Raw genomic sequence first — 17,881 nt, forward strand, 5'->3', positions numbered from 1 at the left:
CGCCGACCGCCCCGGCGGAACTTCCGTTCCTAAGCACCTCTCCCGCCCGCGGCGGCCCCACCAACCGGCGGACGGAGGGGGTGGTGGAGGCCACGCCCCCGGCGCCGATTGGTCCGCGGCGCCGGTGGGCGTGCCGCTGGCCGGCCGATGAATGGAGGCGCTGGGACAGGAGATGGGGCGTCGGCGGTGGCAGCAGCGGTAGCGGCGGCAGCAGCAGCAGCGGTAGCGGCAGCATGGGCATGTGTGAGTTCTGGCGGCGGGTGTCGGGCCCGGAGGAGCAGCGGCTGCTGGAGCTCCTCTCCTGCGGGCTGGTGGCGCTGGGCGCCGTCTCCGCCCTGCTGCTCTGCTTCATCCCCATGCCCTACGGCCGGTACTCCTCGCGGCGCTTCGGCTGGCTGCTGCCCGCCCGCCCCGCCTGGGCGCTGCAGGAGCTGCCCTCCCTCCTCGTCCCGCTCGGGCTCGCCGCCTGCGGCGGGGCGGCCGCCGCCTGGCCCAACCGCCTCCTGCTGGGCTGCTTCGTCGTGCACTACGCACACAGGTGCGGCCCTTCGGCCGGGGCGGGGGGCCCGCTGTCAGCGGGTACCGGCGGGGCTGCTGCGCTGGAGCGCTTGGCTGGGGGCCTCCCTTCGGGCGCTCCCGGTCGGGCTTGCCCGAAAGGCGGGGGGGGGGGGGCGGTGGCTGATGGCAGGAGAAGTGCAGTTGTGTGGCAGCTCAGGGTCAATCTTGATGGAAACGCCTGGCTGCTGTTTTCTGACTGCAGGGATTGAGATTCTGCTGTTAATTAACGTTTGTTATTTAGTATAATAATCACTAAAGTCTTTTCTGCTTCTTTATGTTAAGATAGTCTATTTTTTTACATGAGCTGAGCAAGTAATTGTGGCGGTGCGGTGCTTGCTGCTTTGTTTTGCTGCTGTGTGGTGTGCAGTGGAGTGGTACGGTGCCTTTCAGAAATGGCATAAAAATGGAGTGTTTGGCGCTCTTTCAGCGTGTGGTATTATCCGTACCCTATAGCTGTAGCTCTTGTGATGACCCCTGTTTAAGCGATGACTTGACCTGGTAGACTTAAGGACACAGTGTTCCAACAAGGAAAGTTCAGCTGTGGCTGAGGGTATAACTTTAATATTGTGAAACAGTAGCTATTTTCCAATTATGTCTTTCAACATAGTGTTCTTTTCAGGAATTGGACTCGATGATCACTGTGGGTCCCTTCTGTCTCAGGATGTTCAATGATTCATCAAAATACCAGCGAAGCTGAGGCTGAGTGCCCCATGTTGCCATGTAGTCAGTGGTATCTGGGTATCTTGTAAAACTACTCAGGAGAAGGCAGCTTAGCTGGAGCTCAGATAAGATTTTGCTGTTCCCTCCAAGTCATTGACAATAGCTACTGGTAATACTCACAAGTAACTTTGCCACTGTACTAATACAGCAGAGACAGATTTGTCAGGCTAATTTTAAGCCGAGCATGTGGCTGATATGCAGTTGTTTTCTAGTGTTTATAGTCAGAGGCTGTTGCTTTTGACTGAAAGTATTCCACGTCCTCACGGCCAAGAGGGATGCAGTATATGGTGGGCATGATGGCTGACTGGCTTTGCAAACTCAGGAGTGTGTCTTTGCTCCCTCTCTTTCTATTCTTAAGAGTAAAGGGATTAGCTCTGGCATGGGATGTTAACTCATCCTCAATGTCTGGGAAAAGCTAGAAACGCAAGGCGGAGGTTTGTACGGAAAGCTGAGCTGTACTGCAGTTTCTTTTTTTCCAGTTGCTTATTGCTATTGCCAGACTGAGGGACTGTTCTGTAGGTGAACGTAGACTGGAAGAGACCTCTCTTATCCAATTCCGTTTGTTGTAATGTAGCAGGCTTTAAATAATCATATTAATGAATTTGTTATGCTTTCTTGAGAGCTGTTATGGTTTTGCTTGCTCTGGAAAGGCTCCTTTGAAGCAGTAGTCCTTGGGTAGCTGGAAAACATGTGAAGAATGCTCAGGCTTCAGTAACCCTGCTCCTGTGTCATTATAGACCATAATTAAATCGACAGGTGATTGGGAGTTGGCTAGTGACACAGGGCAGAGCACAAAAATATTCACCTGTGTTCTTGTTTGGAGCTCACTTGTTTATGTGCGTAATCCCCTGGGAAAAGCAATCAAGATTCCCTTCCCAAATGGGATGGCAGTTGTGGATTTGTCCTGTCTTTAACAGGTGTCAGGGTAGACGAAGATTGTCAAGGCAAAGCAATTAATGTTTTTGGTGACTTTTAGGGCGAAGAGGAAACTGAGCTCAATTAGGTTAATTTCAAGGGGATTGACTTCCCCCCTGGAAGTGCTGGTGGATTTGCTGTAGGGATTGTGAGACCTGGCTCGTTTCAGAAAGCTTGATGACACCACTGAGGATTTCAGAACAAAGGAGGACAAAAATATGCTGTGCTTAACAACAGTTGCAGTTACTGCTCTGGTTAAAGTAGTTGCCTTGGATACAAAGTTCAAAATTTCTGTCATAAGGGGAGAGAGGACTGGTCTTGTAATTCTGATTAGGCAACAAAATTAACATTTAGGTGTAAAAGCAAGCATAACTATGCTTCTGAACTGGGATCCAAGACTCCGCTGAGAATTTGAAAAGCAGGATAATATGGACTATGGATTATGGTTTTGGACACAAAAAGTATCTTTTCCATTTGTTAATGCAACAGTTTTTCTTTCCTTGTTCACTATAGGGCACTCATATTCCCCCTTCTGATCCGGGAAGGAAAACCAACACCACTTTTCACTTTTGTGCTAGCGTTTCTGTTCTGTGTTTCCAATGGATACTTGCAAGGCCGAAGCTTAAGCAACTACGCAAAATACCCTTCAGGCTGGTTAAAAGATCCACGTTTCATTGCAGGTGAGTTAAAACATGTTATGAGAACATTAGGTGTTGTCTTCCTTTGTTGTCTTTATTTTTATTATAATTTTATAGTGTCTTCAATCCCATTTTATAGCTTTTCTCGTTAATTATCTTGTTTGCTGTAGCTGGAAGCCTTTTAACCTTTTATTTTAGAACTGTGAACTGACACTTCTCACAATGTCAGTGCTAGATGAGCTGACTGTCATCTTTATTCTTTAACACCAAAGTAAATACGAGTCATGTATTTTTTTTCAGTATAGGAACTTGAGGCCTTAAATGGAACCAGCAGCATACAGGTTTAGAATAAACAAAGCAGATTTTCTACATAACATGTAGATTAAACTGAAATCCCTTGTTTCTTGATGTCATAGGTGCTAAAGGTTTGTATGCAGTCAAACAGAAGTGAAGAAATTCATGGAGTAAAAATCCAGTAAGGGTAGTTGCTAAATACCAGGATACCATTTCTAATGCCAAAAGTCCGTGGTGTTAGGATATTTCCACATGCACCAACCAACCCACCCTCGTAATAGGAGTGGGCTTTGTCAAAGAACAAAACTGGCCCACAAGGAAGGGGGTGGAGAGGTTGATTCACTCCTATCAGGAAGTGAGGTTACATTTATACTTGAAGTCATGCGTATGATTAAAAGGCTAAGATGTTTAGTGATAAAGTATTGTCTTTGTCCTATTTTTTGTTTCCTAGGCATCTACTTTTACCTACTGTCAAAAACATAGTATCATTTTTCAAGGAAACTTTTACAAAAAGATCTCTTTGATCTGAAGATAAACAAGAATATTTTGCCTTGTCAGTTAAAAGCAGAATAGTGGGCTATGTGGATCCTTGATCTGACCCAATACTGTTCTTGTTGTTGTTCTGGAGCCAGAGCAAGTTAGTGTTTCTCCCAGATTTCTCAAGCCTTTTACAGCAAGAATAAGTTTTTATCTTTATTAGAGTATTATTGTGGATGACAATAGAGAACCACTGTGCTAAACACTGTCATGACTATAAGATTGAAGAAATTTAAACTGAAATAGATTCTCTTGCCAAGATTAGGAGGCAGTACTGCTTGTGCTCTAAAAATGGAGAAATTGAGGTACAAGGGAATGACTTCAGTGCGTGCTAGGCACTTGCCTATATTTGAAGTTCTCTTGGTACTTTTGAAATTCTAGTTGTCTTGTACTTGGATCCAACAAAAAAACTGATTAAAAGGTCTATTGATCAAAGCTGTTGAAGACTGCGATGCAATGCAGACTTTGTTTCTGGTGTCCTAGTTTAGTACCTAAATCAAAAGATATCTCAATACAGTGCTGTAAACAAATCATGAGGCAGGAGCCATAAATTAATTCCTCCTTGCTGAAAGGTCTTAAAATTAAGGTAATAAGACTGTTGCTCAGGTTTCCTTGGGATTTTTCTTTGAGTTTCAAGGATTTCTGAAAGATGTAAATGTATAAATGATAATAGTTAGGTTAATTTGCCTTCAGTTATGGATACCTCTGTGTATGAATTAATTTGGTTTGAGTTTGTTTGGGGTTTTTTTTTTGTTGGAGTTAGCTTTTTTTTTCCCCCCAAATAATACCAGTTTGGAATAATCTTACATAAGCGAAGTGTTGCTTTCATGACTATTTAAGTCAAAATATTGCTTTAAAAAGTTAACCTGAAAACTAAGAAAGTGAAGATTCCTGGTTGTCATGGTTTAACCCCAGTCAGCAGCCAAGCACCACACAGCTGCTCCCTGCCCCCCCCCCCCCCCACTCCTGGTGGGATGGGGGAGGAGAATTGGGAAAGAAGGAACTCGTGGGTTGAGATAAGAACAGTTTAATAACTGAAGTAAAATATAATACTAACAATAGTAATAATGAAATATAATAATAGTAATCAAAAGGAATATAACAAAAAAAAGGGGGGGGGGCACGGAGAAGGAAAACCCTGGTGATGCACAATGCAGTTGCTCACCACCTGCTGACTGATGCCAGAGCCACGATCCGCCCCTCCTGGCCAGCTCCCCCCTGTTCATATACTGGGCATGACGTTCCATGGTACGGAATATCCCTTTGGCTAGTTCAGGTCAGCTGTCCTGGCTCTGCTCCCTCCCAGCTTCTTGCACACCTGCTTGCTGGCAGAGCATTGCTATATACATAGGAACCATTTTAATAGTGTTACTTGTTGGCTTGAGACTGTTATTACAATAAATCTTTAGATGAAGTTTGGCATGGCTTTGAAATAGCCAAACCTAAGACTTCTTGTTTCTTTATTCCTGTAACTAGAATATCTTTTGGGCTTTTTTTTGTTTTGTAGTGCACATCAACATAATTGGAACATAGTGGATATTTATAATTGCTTTTTGGTATTCATCCCAGCTAGGTACCTCCAAATATCTGCAGTTTATGCTTGTAGCTTTGGTCAACTCAAATGCAGAAGTGCTGTATTGTACACTGGATACTCCCTGAACAACTGGACTATTATGTTCTAGTTTTTCAAAAACATCTGGCAGTGTCTTTAAGCCTCTGTTTAAAATGACTAAAAAAAATTGAGTAGAAGATTAGAAACTAACAATAGCAGGAAAGCGTATTTGCTGAGGGCTAACAAGATGTTTCTTCAGTCTATATGAAGTTACATGTGGAAGAGAAATGGGAGAGTGTCTACAAGTAGCAGCCAAACAAGATTCAGTAGCTGGAAGCTGAAATGAGATAAATTTGCAGTGAAGACAGAAATTTGGAGAAGTGAGGTTGATTAACCATCATGATGGGAGGTTTCAAACAACTGATGTGTTCTCTGTATGTGGAGCCTTAGTATACAGATTGACTGTCTGTTTTCAGATGTTTAGGAGTTAATTCTGGGAAAGCAATAGCTTGTATCTCCACCAGCAATTGATTTGGAGCAGCAATACAGTTTTGATGTGGTTCCCTCATGGTTTCTCTGGACTGTGTGTTGGTTTAGTTCAGAGCAGTGACCTCATCTGTTTTCAGAGGAAATGGGAGTGTTCTGCTTCAAATGCAGTACAACACTTGATAAAGCCGTGAGCTTGCAAACCAATGTGGGAACAACTTCATAATCTCTAGCATGTACCTTACACATGTGTGACAATAAAAAGCTTGTGAACTTATCAAGACTACTCATGATACCCTGAAGTGGTGAATGCTACAAACAGGGGCATATGCACCTGCATGTTTCACCCTTGTGTTCTTTCCTAATCTGTCTGCACTCCTAGTTGGAAACTCCTTCTTTCCTTTACTTGCTTTAGCTTCATCAAACCCTTTGCAGTATGCCATATGTCTTTTCTTACTCCTTTAAATCCCCATTCAACTACTTCCTTCTAATGTTGATGGCTAACCCTTCTGTGCATCAGAACACTTTTCTTTGCAGCAGCTCTGCAAAGCAGAGCAGTTGCCTATAACTCAGAAGGTGCAGGTGACAGAACATCAGCTGCAGAAACTGGCCTCCTGCTGTTTCTATTCAGCATCTTGCACCGCATATTCTTGAAACCTGGAGTAGGGAGGTGAACCAGACAGCGGTTACCATACTGTCACTCTGAAAGAGCCTGCAGAACAAGAGTAGGTCTTTTGCATGAGATTCCACATAGGCAAGGGTGAAGAGGGCACTGGTGCAACAATGCACACGTGCTCTTCTGTTGCACTAGGTCTTTTAGTAATATAGACCTAGTTACTGTCCTTCTTATGCAAGTGTTCTCCTCGTATGAACCCAGGCCTTAATTTCCAGGTTTATCCTGATGAAGGAAAAAAGCCTCTTGAGTTTAATAGTTTTGTGAGCTCATCTATGTTGTGTGGTGCACCCTGTGGTTCTGAGAATCTACTGGAGTATGCTGTGGCTCCCTTCCTGTTTATATATCCATGTTTCCCTGTGGTGGATGCCAAGTCATGCAGATCATGATGCATAACCAGCTCTTGGCTTTGTAGAATGCAGTCCTAGGACTCAGCCATGGTGAGAATCTGAGGATGAGGACAGTGGAGTACAGTGCCCACAGAGTATAGGCGCAGAGAACGTGGTTATGCAGTACTTCAGGGGAAAGTAGATCTTCAAATCGAAGAGACGTTCTGTGAAAATAGCCTACATTCATCGTCTTGTTGTCCATGAAGAGAGATTTGATTGTTTCCCTCTGACAAGGAAATGGTAGTTTTCAAGTAGGAGGAGTTAAAATGCACAGAACCAAACTGATCTTCTGTAGTAACTGGGGACTCTTAAAGCAAGCTCCAGTCTTCTTGCATTATCTGAAAAGTTCTTAGTAATTCATATGCTAATTTACAAACAGATACCAATACAGAATACACAGGTAACGTTCTCCAAAATTATGGTGGCATTTCAGAGAAATCAAAGGGTCTCTAGTTTCCTCTCCTGAGAGAAATTTATTATTCTTTCTAATAATACTAGTGATACTGACTTTCAGTATAGATTTTTTCCTCATGCTAATACTGAAGTAAATTAGTAGAAATATTGTTTACACTTAAGTAGAGGTAATCTGTGTGCTTGTTAAGAAATTTCCTTTCAAATTATTGTATGGATAGAGATAATGACTTGCTTATTTAGTTTTATGAATAACAACCCTTGTTTTCCAAGGTAGTCTCAATCTTCTCTGGCAATAGCGAATTATACGTAATTACTAATGCTAAGAGAAGCAAACTATTTTTGTTGCTGGATGCAGTGGGGACTCCAATATTCTCTGCTTGGACAGAGATCTGTTTTGAAGGAAAAAAGTTAAAAGAATCTGTTTTCCTAAAAGTAGAATTCAACAGCATTTGAATTATTCACCCTGTGTTTTTGAATGTTGTCATTATACAAATTGGTCTGTAAATTCCTCATTATGGTGATCTAATCTAGCTCATAATGATGTAATTACATTGAATATCTAGTTAAAAGCATTATGGTGAAATTTTGTTACAAAAGACACTTTACGTATGGCATCTGCACGCCTTGATTGCTAATGGAAACTTACTGCACTGTATGAACAAAAGGTTAAGAAACATGCTTGTTCACAGGACTAAATTCTGCTACTAGTTTTGTAATGTAAGCAGGTTGTAACAAGCTAATCAAACAACATTTTTTATTTATATAGGTAAATATGGAGAGAGCTTTCACACAGAAACCTCAATTTCTCTGCAGAGCAGTCATTTCCTCCTAATCCATGTGGAAGCAGACAGCTAGGTCCTTTAGGTAAATGCAGCCCGCAAGGGATTGAGAGAAGAAAGCTGCCTATCTAGCAACTTGTTTGAGAGGCAAGGTCCACTTACATCTGTAGCTTCACTTTGAAATGTAGCTTAAGTCTTGGTAAAGTATGCTTTGACAACCTACCAGTCTTGCCACGTAGCCTCATACATCTGGATATCCACTTAGTGTCTCTGCTGAGATGGTCATACTACTGGATTGCTCTGTATTGAAAGAGAACCATCTGAAAGACTCAAGTTATGGGTGCAAAAAGGCAAAGCTTTCTTTATCTGGCGTGTGAAGTGACTTTGTTCTAGAAGCACATCACTGGCATTTTCTTGGTAATTTAAATAAAAACCAATAACTTTGGAGGTGGATTCAAAACAATACAATGGCTCTACCCTCAAAACCTGAATCTTGTCTGCTCCTAGTAACAAGGAATGCTGCCTTCAAAGCAAGATAACATAGGTAACGTGCAGCCAAAGACTCAAAATGGAAGGGTGAAAATACTGAATTTCAATCCTAAATTCCTTTTGATTTATCCTATGCAATTATGGCAACAAGACATGAGGATGCAGAATGTGACAATCTCAGTTGCTATGAAAGCCTGGTATAAATGGTTAAACCATTTTGCTGAATGACACAAGTAAATGGTGCATAAATTCCTTCACAATTTTATTATTCCTTCTATTGCACAGAAGTATGCTGTGGAAACTCTGGTATATTGTCAGTAAAAAAAAAAAAGAGGCAGACTAAGATGTGTCCCTCTGGTAGGAATGAGAATGGCTGTTTCTTTCAGTGTTTAAAATCTTAGTGTATTTGTTTTTCTATGTGGAAGTTAGGGAAATATACATGTTACATCTGTATATATGCACATGCATATATTTATATAAGTCTAGCAACATAAGAATAAACTTTATACTTAAAGTACTATTCCTATCTAGAGATATGTTGATTACTGTGAGCTCTGACTGAAGAGCTCAGTGTGGGACTGGGATTGTGCAGGATGTCACCAGAATTGCTTATACTGCTTACATTACTAGTGCTTTGAGATAATATGCCTAATATGTGATACATAACTGTAGCTTGTTTTCTGAACAAGCACTTTGGCTCAGTGTATTAAAGACAGTATTTTAAATATTTCTCATCAGGTTTTATAGGATGGTTGATTGGCATGGCAATCAATATTCATTCTGATCATATTCTCAGAAATCTGAGAAAACCAGGGGAAACCGGTTACAAGATACCAAGAGGTGAGTAAAAATGTTGCAGAAACTTATATAGCAAAAGAAGCATCTCGTATGAGAGCCAGAGAGAGCTGGGACTGTTCAGCCTGGAGAAGAGAAGGCTCAGGGGGATCTTACTGTTGTGTATAAATACATGATGGGAGGGAACGAAGAAGAAGGAGCCAGGCTCTTCTCAGTGGTGCCCAGTGACAGGACCAGAGGCACTGGGCACAAAATTCAAACACATGAAATTACATCTGAGCACATTTTTTGCTGTGAGAGTGGCCAAACACTGGAGAGGGAGGTTGCTCAGAGAGGTTGTGGAGTCTCCATCTGTAGAGATACTCAAAACTGAACTGGACATGGTCCTGGGCAACCTGCTCTAGCTGACTCTGCTTGAGCTGGGGAGGTTGGACTAGATAATCTAAAGAGGTCCCTTCCAACCTAAAATGATTCTGTGTAAAGATGACCTTCTAAAGCTTGGTGTATTTTAGCGGAGATAGTAATTTATGATATGAGGAAACTGGAAATATCAGTTTGTTTGTCTACCTCAAGAAGTGATTTCATAGTGCGGGAAACATATTATTTTGTTTCTCTTAAGCCAAGTATTCTAAGGGATCTGTTTCATGATAGCACGTGGCTTGTGTGAGTCTTTGAATTTCTTGACCAACTTTGGCTGTATTTTTAAAAAGTGATAGAACTGTAACATAGCATTCCACAACTTCTATGAGAATCAGCAGGTGGGTGGAGAGAGACGACCTAAATTATCATCCCAGTGTCGGGGCAGGAGGGGAAGGCAGAAAGTACCCAGCAACTGTGTGGCTGGCCTGTCTTATGTCATCCCATGTATGAAGAGGGAGGGATCTTAGGTAATCGAAGAGCAACAACTACCGTGGTAAGGGAGACACAGGGAAAAGAGGACAGAAATCCAAAGGAAGTTAGGCATGTTAAATTCTGGCCTTCATGGGGAAAATGGGGAATATGAAAGGACTTCTTATGGAGCCTATTGAAGTGTTAAGCTTTATTGACACTTCTGGAAACATTAGACTCTTCCAGGTATATTACACTCAGTGAGAGCAGAAAAATAAGTTACCTCTGAATTCCACTGTTTCTCTAAGTTTTTCCCCTAGTTGTTGCACTCTCTTAGTTTTTAGTGATGTTTTTTTAATAAAACTGAAAGAACTAGATATATAAGGCAGTAGACTGTTATTTTTCACCAAGAAGGTAACTTTATAATTTTAATAGATGTAAATCCAAGTGCCCGTGTGAAAAATGAATATGAACATACTGTACTATGTTCAGTGTACAAAAAAGTTCTGAAGGAAATAAGATGTTATTTGCTGCACGATCAGGAGGAGTTGGTCTTTTTGATATTGCTTATCCAGTTTAAGTGCTAGAAATTCACTTCTCTTCTGTCACAAAAGCGAAGTAATTAAAGAAAGGTCAAAACATGTCCTCTATTACACTTGGCAAATTCATGTTTGTTTAGTCCCACTGGTAAAGCACATACTGAGATGTTATCAATTTGTACACTAACTTTGGAATTAGGGTGAAAGTTCTTATTTTATAAAATTCCCAGCGGGAGAGTACTGATTGTTTATGCATAACTGGCTGTAAAACACATTTAACGCAGACTGCCAATTAATTCTTTCACTGAGTGTCAGGGCTGAAGCAGTAGACCTGATGGGGGATAAGAACAAAAGGGCAACACATTTTAAGCTAGAGGATAAACTTGGAACTTTAATTCATAATAATAATATTGTTCATAATTAACTTAATTTCTGAAGTACTTAAATTAAAGAAATTAAACATTGTATGCTAACTAACCCTATCAGTATTTTCTGGGACTCTTAAAGGGGAGCATATTTTCTGTTTTTACATACTTTAAAAAAGGTTTAGTTTATGATCAATTATATCAGTTTGATATCATTGTTAAGTAACTAGAGGCATGAACTCGCTTCTGATACTGGTAAATCTGTTTTTCTTTCATGATTTAAAGAGGAAAAATGCAGCTCAAGAAGGTCTGTCTTAGAATGAGATCTGAAGTGATCCTTCTTAGTACAGCTTGAACTGAAAAACACTGCCTCCGCTGCCTTTAAAAATTATATAGAGACATTGGTGATATAGCTCTTATTTGACTTACAGTAAAAGATAGCATTGGAGATCTCCTTGATTTAAGGTGCTTTTAAAATAACTCTGTCCTGCTTTCAGGAGGAATGTTTGAGTATGTCAGTGCAGCCAACTTTTTTGGAGAGATCCTGGAATGGTTTGGGTTTGCCCTCGCCTGCTGCACCATTGAAAGCCTTGCATTTGCGTTGTGTACGCTTTTCATCTTGGGTTCAAGGGCAAAACAACACCACCAGTAAGTGTGTCTTAACTTCTGTTGTCTCTATGCCACACTTAATTTCCATTTGGCAAGTTATGCCTTATGCCACAGGGATGTTGCAGAGCAAGTCTTGTGAAAGACACTGCTATGGCAGTGGAGAATATGACAGAATACTCTGAGTAGTACTAAGCATTGCAGAATTTCAATGGGATAGTACTGAGCGTAAACACACGATGTACAATGAGGTGGTCAAAATAATGTTTAAATGAACATAGTTCATCCTGGATCTGTAAAGATTATAGACAAGTTGGGAAAATTGTCTTAATTGATCATATACTATATTTTCCTTTGTGGCTCAAACTTGTTTCTATAATATTAACATTTTGAAAATCACTCATGTCTTCTGTAACGGGCACACTTTATAGTCAAGTCTATATCATATTGTCTATAATCAAGTGTATAGACAATAAGAAAACAGTTCTGCTAGATGATATTTAATAAAGTCTCTGCTCTGTAATTAAACAGTCTGACTGCTAATGTACTGTATTAATAATGTGGCTTTCCTGCTAACAGAAGGATCAGAGTTTGAGAAGACTTGTTTCTTGAAAGGATTCTCTTTAAGGAATAGCATGTTTAAAAGAATTTGAACAACATAATCTTATTTTGGTTATTTTCAGCTTCCTGCTTTGGTTCTCATGCAGAAACTTAGTGGCATAAGAGGAAATAAACATGAATTTATGGAGCAAATAGGTTGGAAAAAAATGCCATTGCTAACAGTCTGTCAGGGCAGCCATGGCTATGTCTAGTGGCGTCCTGAAAACCTCTAGAAATGAAGGTTTTCCTGCACCTTGTTTGTAGGGTGTTCCAGGTCTGTATTACCCTCCCAGTGAACAAGTTTTTCCTGCTATCCAGCCTGAACGTTCCAAGCCTATTGCCTGTGACTATCTCTCCTTGTTTTACCACCTGCTATTACTGAGCAGAGTCACAGAATTATCTTAGGTTGGGAAGAGCATCTGAAGGTTGTCCAGTCATCTGGTGTGACCTGCTCCAGCCAGGGCTAACAGCAAGGCTATACCCGGTTGCCCAGGGTCTCATCCAGTTGAGTTCTGAGTGTCTCCAGGGGTGGAGGCTTCAGCACATCTCTGGCAAAGCACTGGAACAGGATTTTTCTTATTGTCATGGGGAAGAGGGTCTAGCTGGAATTTTCCATGTTGCAACTTCTATCCCCTGCCATTTGTCCACTTGCTGTGCACCTCCAGGAAGGGTATGGTTCTGCGTTCTCTCTAATATCACTGTAGGTATTGGAAGACTGCAATTCGATCTGCCTCTTAACTTCTCTTCCAAGCTGAACAAGCCTAGTTCCCTCAACCTCTCCTCTGATATGTTCCAGCTATGCAGTTGTCTTAATGACCATCTGCTGGATTCTTCTCCAGTTTGCAGACATCTCTATTGCATAGGAAGCTGAAAACTGGAGGCAGTAATGCAGATGCAGGCTCTCAACTGCTCAATAGTGGAGAATAAGCACTTCCCTTGCCTCGGTGGCTCTGCACTTGTTAAAGCAGGCCAGTATGCAGTTAGCCTTCATCATTGCAAGGATCATTACTAACTCATGTTCAACTTGTCCACCAGGATGTCCGTGTCCTTTTGTGCAGGGCTGCTATCTAGCCAGTCAGTCTCTGGCCTGCACTTTTGCATGGGGCCATTGCATTCCAGCTGCAAGAGTCTGTATTTCATTCATAGTTTTGCTCCATTGTCTTAAGTAACTCTCCAGTACCTGTAGGCAGCAATAACAGAGCCCCTTAGTCTCTTCCTTGCCAGACTAAGCAATGCCAGTTTCCTCAGCCTCTCCTTGTATATTATGTTCTTCAGGCTCAAATTCCATGGTTGGTTTCTGTCTGTCTTAAGCCTTGACAGCTCTTTCGGAGCTCTTGACTTACAGAGCATTATGAAAAGCTAAACGTTGTTGAAGGAAGTAATTTGCATTAAAGGAAAAATCCATAAAAAAGGAAGAGGGGGTACAGAAAAAACAACTAAAAATAGCAAATCCATGTAAGTGAAGAAATATTTTGGTGTAGTCTGTTTAGTTTGAAAAACTAAATGAATAGGATAAATAGTGTAATGCTGGTATTCCACAGCTGCAGGTTATCATGCATTGCATGTTTTGTTCTCTGCTTATTCCAGCTTTGATCCTGCAGTTAGCTATTGATAATATGAATACCTGCACCTTTGAGGAGCCCAGATGAAGTTAATTCTTTTTATTTTAGAGAAGTGGAAGAATAAATATTTGAAAATGAGAGTAAATGTGTTATAAGGTAACCAGACAAATAATAACATTTGGTAGTGCTATGCATTTATTCTTTTAAAATTGTCTGGATTTGAAAATAGTGATGGTCTTTGAGGGAGATTAGCAGTAAGGCTAGTGTAATGTTTGTCACACTCAGTTTGATTATCCAAATCCTGACTGGAACTGAAGACGTTTCTGTACAGAATAGGACTGTCATTCCAGTATGTGAAGTATCCCTTGCTTCCACATGAAGTCATTATACAATTTGACATGTTGTCCCCTTGAATTTCCACCCCCCACCCCCACCCCTCTGCTTCTAAAATGCAAATACTCAGGATGCATAACAACATACATCTTGCAACAACAGGCTATTCCTTCCCTGGTTGCTCTTACCACATCTGTTGGTTTGATTTCCCATTGCTGGTAGCAGTAACTTTGTTTCGTTGTAGTTGGTGATTAGATGTCGTTAGGATGAGTGTGGTAAATGGTAGTTTTCTATCCAGAGTAGGTTCTAAAGGAATTTTTTTGGTTTGTAGCCAGAAAATATACGGATTAAATTGAACACACTGTACAATTACTTAACTTCCTCGACAGCGTTTTGAAGACTTGATACTCATCAGATTTCTGTCTTTGTTTTTCAGATGGTACCTTGAGAAATTTGAAGACTACCCAAAGCAAAGAAAAATTGTGATCCCATATGTGTACTGAGCTGTGCTTTTAACACCATTTTTGAAATGGATGCTTTTTGTAACAGCTAACACTTTACAGTGACAAAGCCTTTGCATCAGTGCTGCTGTTAGTTACTGCTTTTCCTCTTAATGAAAACCCAGAATCTGATGGACATGGTGAATAGGAACAGAAATGCTTTTCCAACCGTGGAGCACCACAGATTAGGCAATGTGTCTGAATTCATATCATGGAAAGTATTGTACAGGACTTGTGGTGCTTTCTTTTTTGCCTATGCAGGCTTCTGCTGTTTCCACTCTATCTAGCCACACTGACCTGAGGATTGTGCCGTGAGCCCAGTCGCCCTCACTGCAATCTGGATGGTGTGTTCTGCCTGTTATTTCCCTGCATACACAAATGGAGTTGATTTTTTTTTTTTCCTTGCCTTCCTAATGCTTTCTTCCCCCAACCTGCATTTCCAGGAGAACTGATGATGCAGACCAAGGACATTAGATGAATATAGTTGCTGTTAGGTAAGAGACAGTGTTCTTCCACCTCTGCACTCTTACACAGGTATGGACACTGTATAGATGCCACTTACATAAACAGTCATAGTGCTACCTTTCCCAAATAATAGATTAGGATTGTCATCTACCTCTCAAATTTGATAACTATTTCAATATTCAATATGTGTTTTCTCACTCAAAACTATTTTTGGAAGGCATTCTGTATTTGGGATACTTAGGCCAGTCTAGCACTTAACAACTGTGTAATGTTTTCTAACTTACTTTACAAAAAAAGCCTTAAGATTTTTACAAAATTCTCTTCCTATGCTGTTTAAAAAAAAAAAAATCAAGTGTCTTCCTTCTCCTGTTGATAACAGTCTAGATGATTTTATATTCAAAAAATCTGGAATCTTCTAGTGCTGCTTGTTTTATTAATGTCAGGTCTCATTTATCTCAGACATATTAATGTCTCCCTACATTTTTTCCTGAAGGAGTCCAGAAGTGTTTCAAAAACATGAAGGGATCCCAAGCATACTGACTTCTGAGTTTCAGGCACATCTGTGTCCTTTGTGTGCTTGTGATACTAAAGAATTTTTTAGAATTGCTGAAAAAATTAAAATTCTACAGAAAATTAAAAAAAAAACAAACCCCAAGAAACACAAACAAAAAAGCCCAAACCAACAACCAAATAATAATCATTAAAAAAACCAAACAACCCCCCACAAAAACCAAAAACTCTGCTGCTAATATACATTGGAAATCAAACTTTTGCCAAGTGTCTTGTGATCTGTTTATACTGTATATGTTGGGTTATGTTCTTCAAAACACATTGGTAATATAATTTTTCCAGATGCTGTGTTTTCCAGTATGGTATTGCAGTAAGCTTTGTCTAAAGCTCAAAGTTCTGTCTTTGCTGTTGAGTTACATTACTTTGATTACTACAGCAGTGTAACTCATGTACTTTACCTTTAAAATTTTAGATGTTATTTTAAAAAAGCACATTCAGGAAATGGGCAGTGAAAAAGGACTTTGACCCAAGCTTCTGCTTAACAGTTGTTTCTTCCTCCTCTCCTCCCATGTTTATACACTCCTTGCTGCACTGAAGTCTTGGCTGTCATTAAGGATTTATTCAGTGGTGTAAATAAGTGTAAAAAAAAAAAAAAAATTCTATTGTTATTGACTGAAATAGTCAAAGGAAGGAGGGGAGAGAAACTGGCAGTCCTGCAGTGATGATAACTTACCTACAGCTAAGCCTTTGGACTGGCAGTTGCTCCTCATAATGTTGACTGGGGTGCCTGATCCTGCTCTCAGCCAATATCCAAAAAACCCAGCTTTGGGAGAACATAGGAATACCTGTTCCTTTGACACCAGTGTCATTACTTGATTCTCAAATTGTTTAATCATTTCTTTAGTGTTTACATCTTTTCTTAGTGTTTTACAGGAAGTTTGAGGCTGCCCCTGCTGTTTGTGTTACCACACTATAAATTGACATTTGATCCTAGCCGTTTTGATGAACACTCAGTCATGAAGTTCCCTGGGGAGAGGATGGTGGGGAGGATGATTTACTCCTCAATGCTAAAGTGGAGTTAGTGGACAATAAAAGTTCAGTAGGATCACTTAAATCATATTCTGAAGAGAATTTTAGAAACCTAGTCTTATATCGAGATATTTCTAAACCCTATCACATCCTTGTGGCAGTTTTTTAAATCTTGGTATCTTAATAATCCAGCTATCAAAATATGGTTTAGGGGAAAAAATACAGGATTCAAAGAGCACTATTTACTCTACGTGTTTAAATACTTGCATAGTTTATGGTAAATTAATATCTTATATCTTTAGGGATATTTGTTAAAAAATCACTAATGGGACAACCAACCAGTAAAAAGATCTGGCTGCAGCACTTTAGTCTCTAATCCACCACCTCTTTTTTTTTTTTTTTGGCCTTTTATGAAAAGGCAAAGATTCTTTTAATAGTAAACAGTGAGAGAAACTGCTTAGTGTTCAGTATGTCTCCTTATATTCAAGAGCTGTAGCTCTCTGTAGTCAGTAGTCTTTATGATAGTTTACAGAAAATTTGTACTGATGCCTTAGTTTTGCTCTGGTGCTATGCTGCTAAATATTTATCTTGACTAAAAGTTCAGCTGGTTTGCTCACATAAAGTTAACTTATGATTTACCTATAGCAGGATGGGAATCTGAAATGTGATCTTCTGATAGCTTATCCGTGTTCTTTCTCTTCTTACAGAAAAGGAAGAGCAAAGGTCTATGGGATGTGAAATGTCAGTGCATTTAGAAAATCTAGTTAATTGGATTATGAAAAAAAAGAAGATTTTTTCTTTGTGTTTATATTCTATATTCTCATTATACTGCTGGAAACTTCTTTAAGTAAAGTACAGAATTGATTTGAGGCAGTTCATTAGCGAACAAATATTATGAGGAGTAGCTGAGGGAACTGGGGTTCTTCAGTCTGGAGAAAAGGAGGCTCGGGGAGACCTTATTGCTCTCTACAACTACCTGAAAAGGAGGTTGTAGCGAGGTGGGTGCTGGTCTCTTCTCCCAAGTAACAAGTGATAGGACAAGAGGAAATGGCCTCAAGTTGTGCCAGGGGAGGTTTAGATTGGATATTAGGAAAAGTTTCTTCACTGAAAGGGGTGTCAAGCATTGGAACAGGCTGCCCAGGGAAGTGGCTGAGTCACCATCCCTGGAGGTATTTAAAAGATGTGTAGATGTGGTGCTTAGGGACATGGTTTAGTGGTGGACTTGGCAGTGTTAGGTTAACGGTTAGATGCAATGATTTAAGGGTCTTTTCCAACCTAAATGATTCTATGATTCTTACATTTCAA

The 17,881-nt window shown here is 40.4% G+C and overlaps 1 protein-coding gene across 1 annotated transcript; it reads left to right on the plus strand.

The window, feature by feature from the left end:
• The first annotated feature begins 322 nt into the window (after nucleotides 1-322).
• Nucleotides 323-15,033, plus strand: SRD5A1 (steroid 5 alpha-reductase 1). The gene is made up of 6 exons (XM_050892010.1): nucleotides 323-538; nucleotides 2,707-2,873; nucleotides 9,183-9,284; nucleotides 11,469-11,619; nucleotides 14,509-14,916; nucleotides 15,016-15,033. The coding sequence occupies exons 1-5, from the start codon at nucleotides 357-359 to the stop codon at nucleotides 14,573-14,575; spliced, it is 669 nt and encodes a 222-aa protein (XP_050747967.1). The 5' UTR covers nucleotides 323-356; the 3' UTR covers nucleotides 14,576-14,916; nucleotides 15,016-15,033.
• Nucleotides 15,034-17,881: the final 2,848 nt, after the last annotated feature.

This window comes from Gymnogyps californianus, chromosome 2 (assembly GCF_018139145.2).
Source record: "Gymnogyps californianus isolate 813 chromosome 2, ASM1813914v2, whole genome shotgun sequence".
Taxonomy (NCBI): domain Eukaryota; kingdom Metazoa; phylum Chordata; class Aves; order Accipitriformes; family Cathartidae; genus Gymnogyps; species Gymnogyps californianus.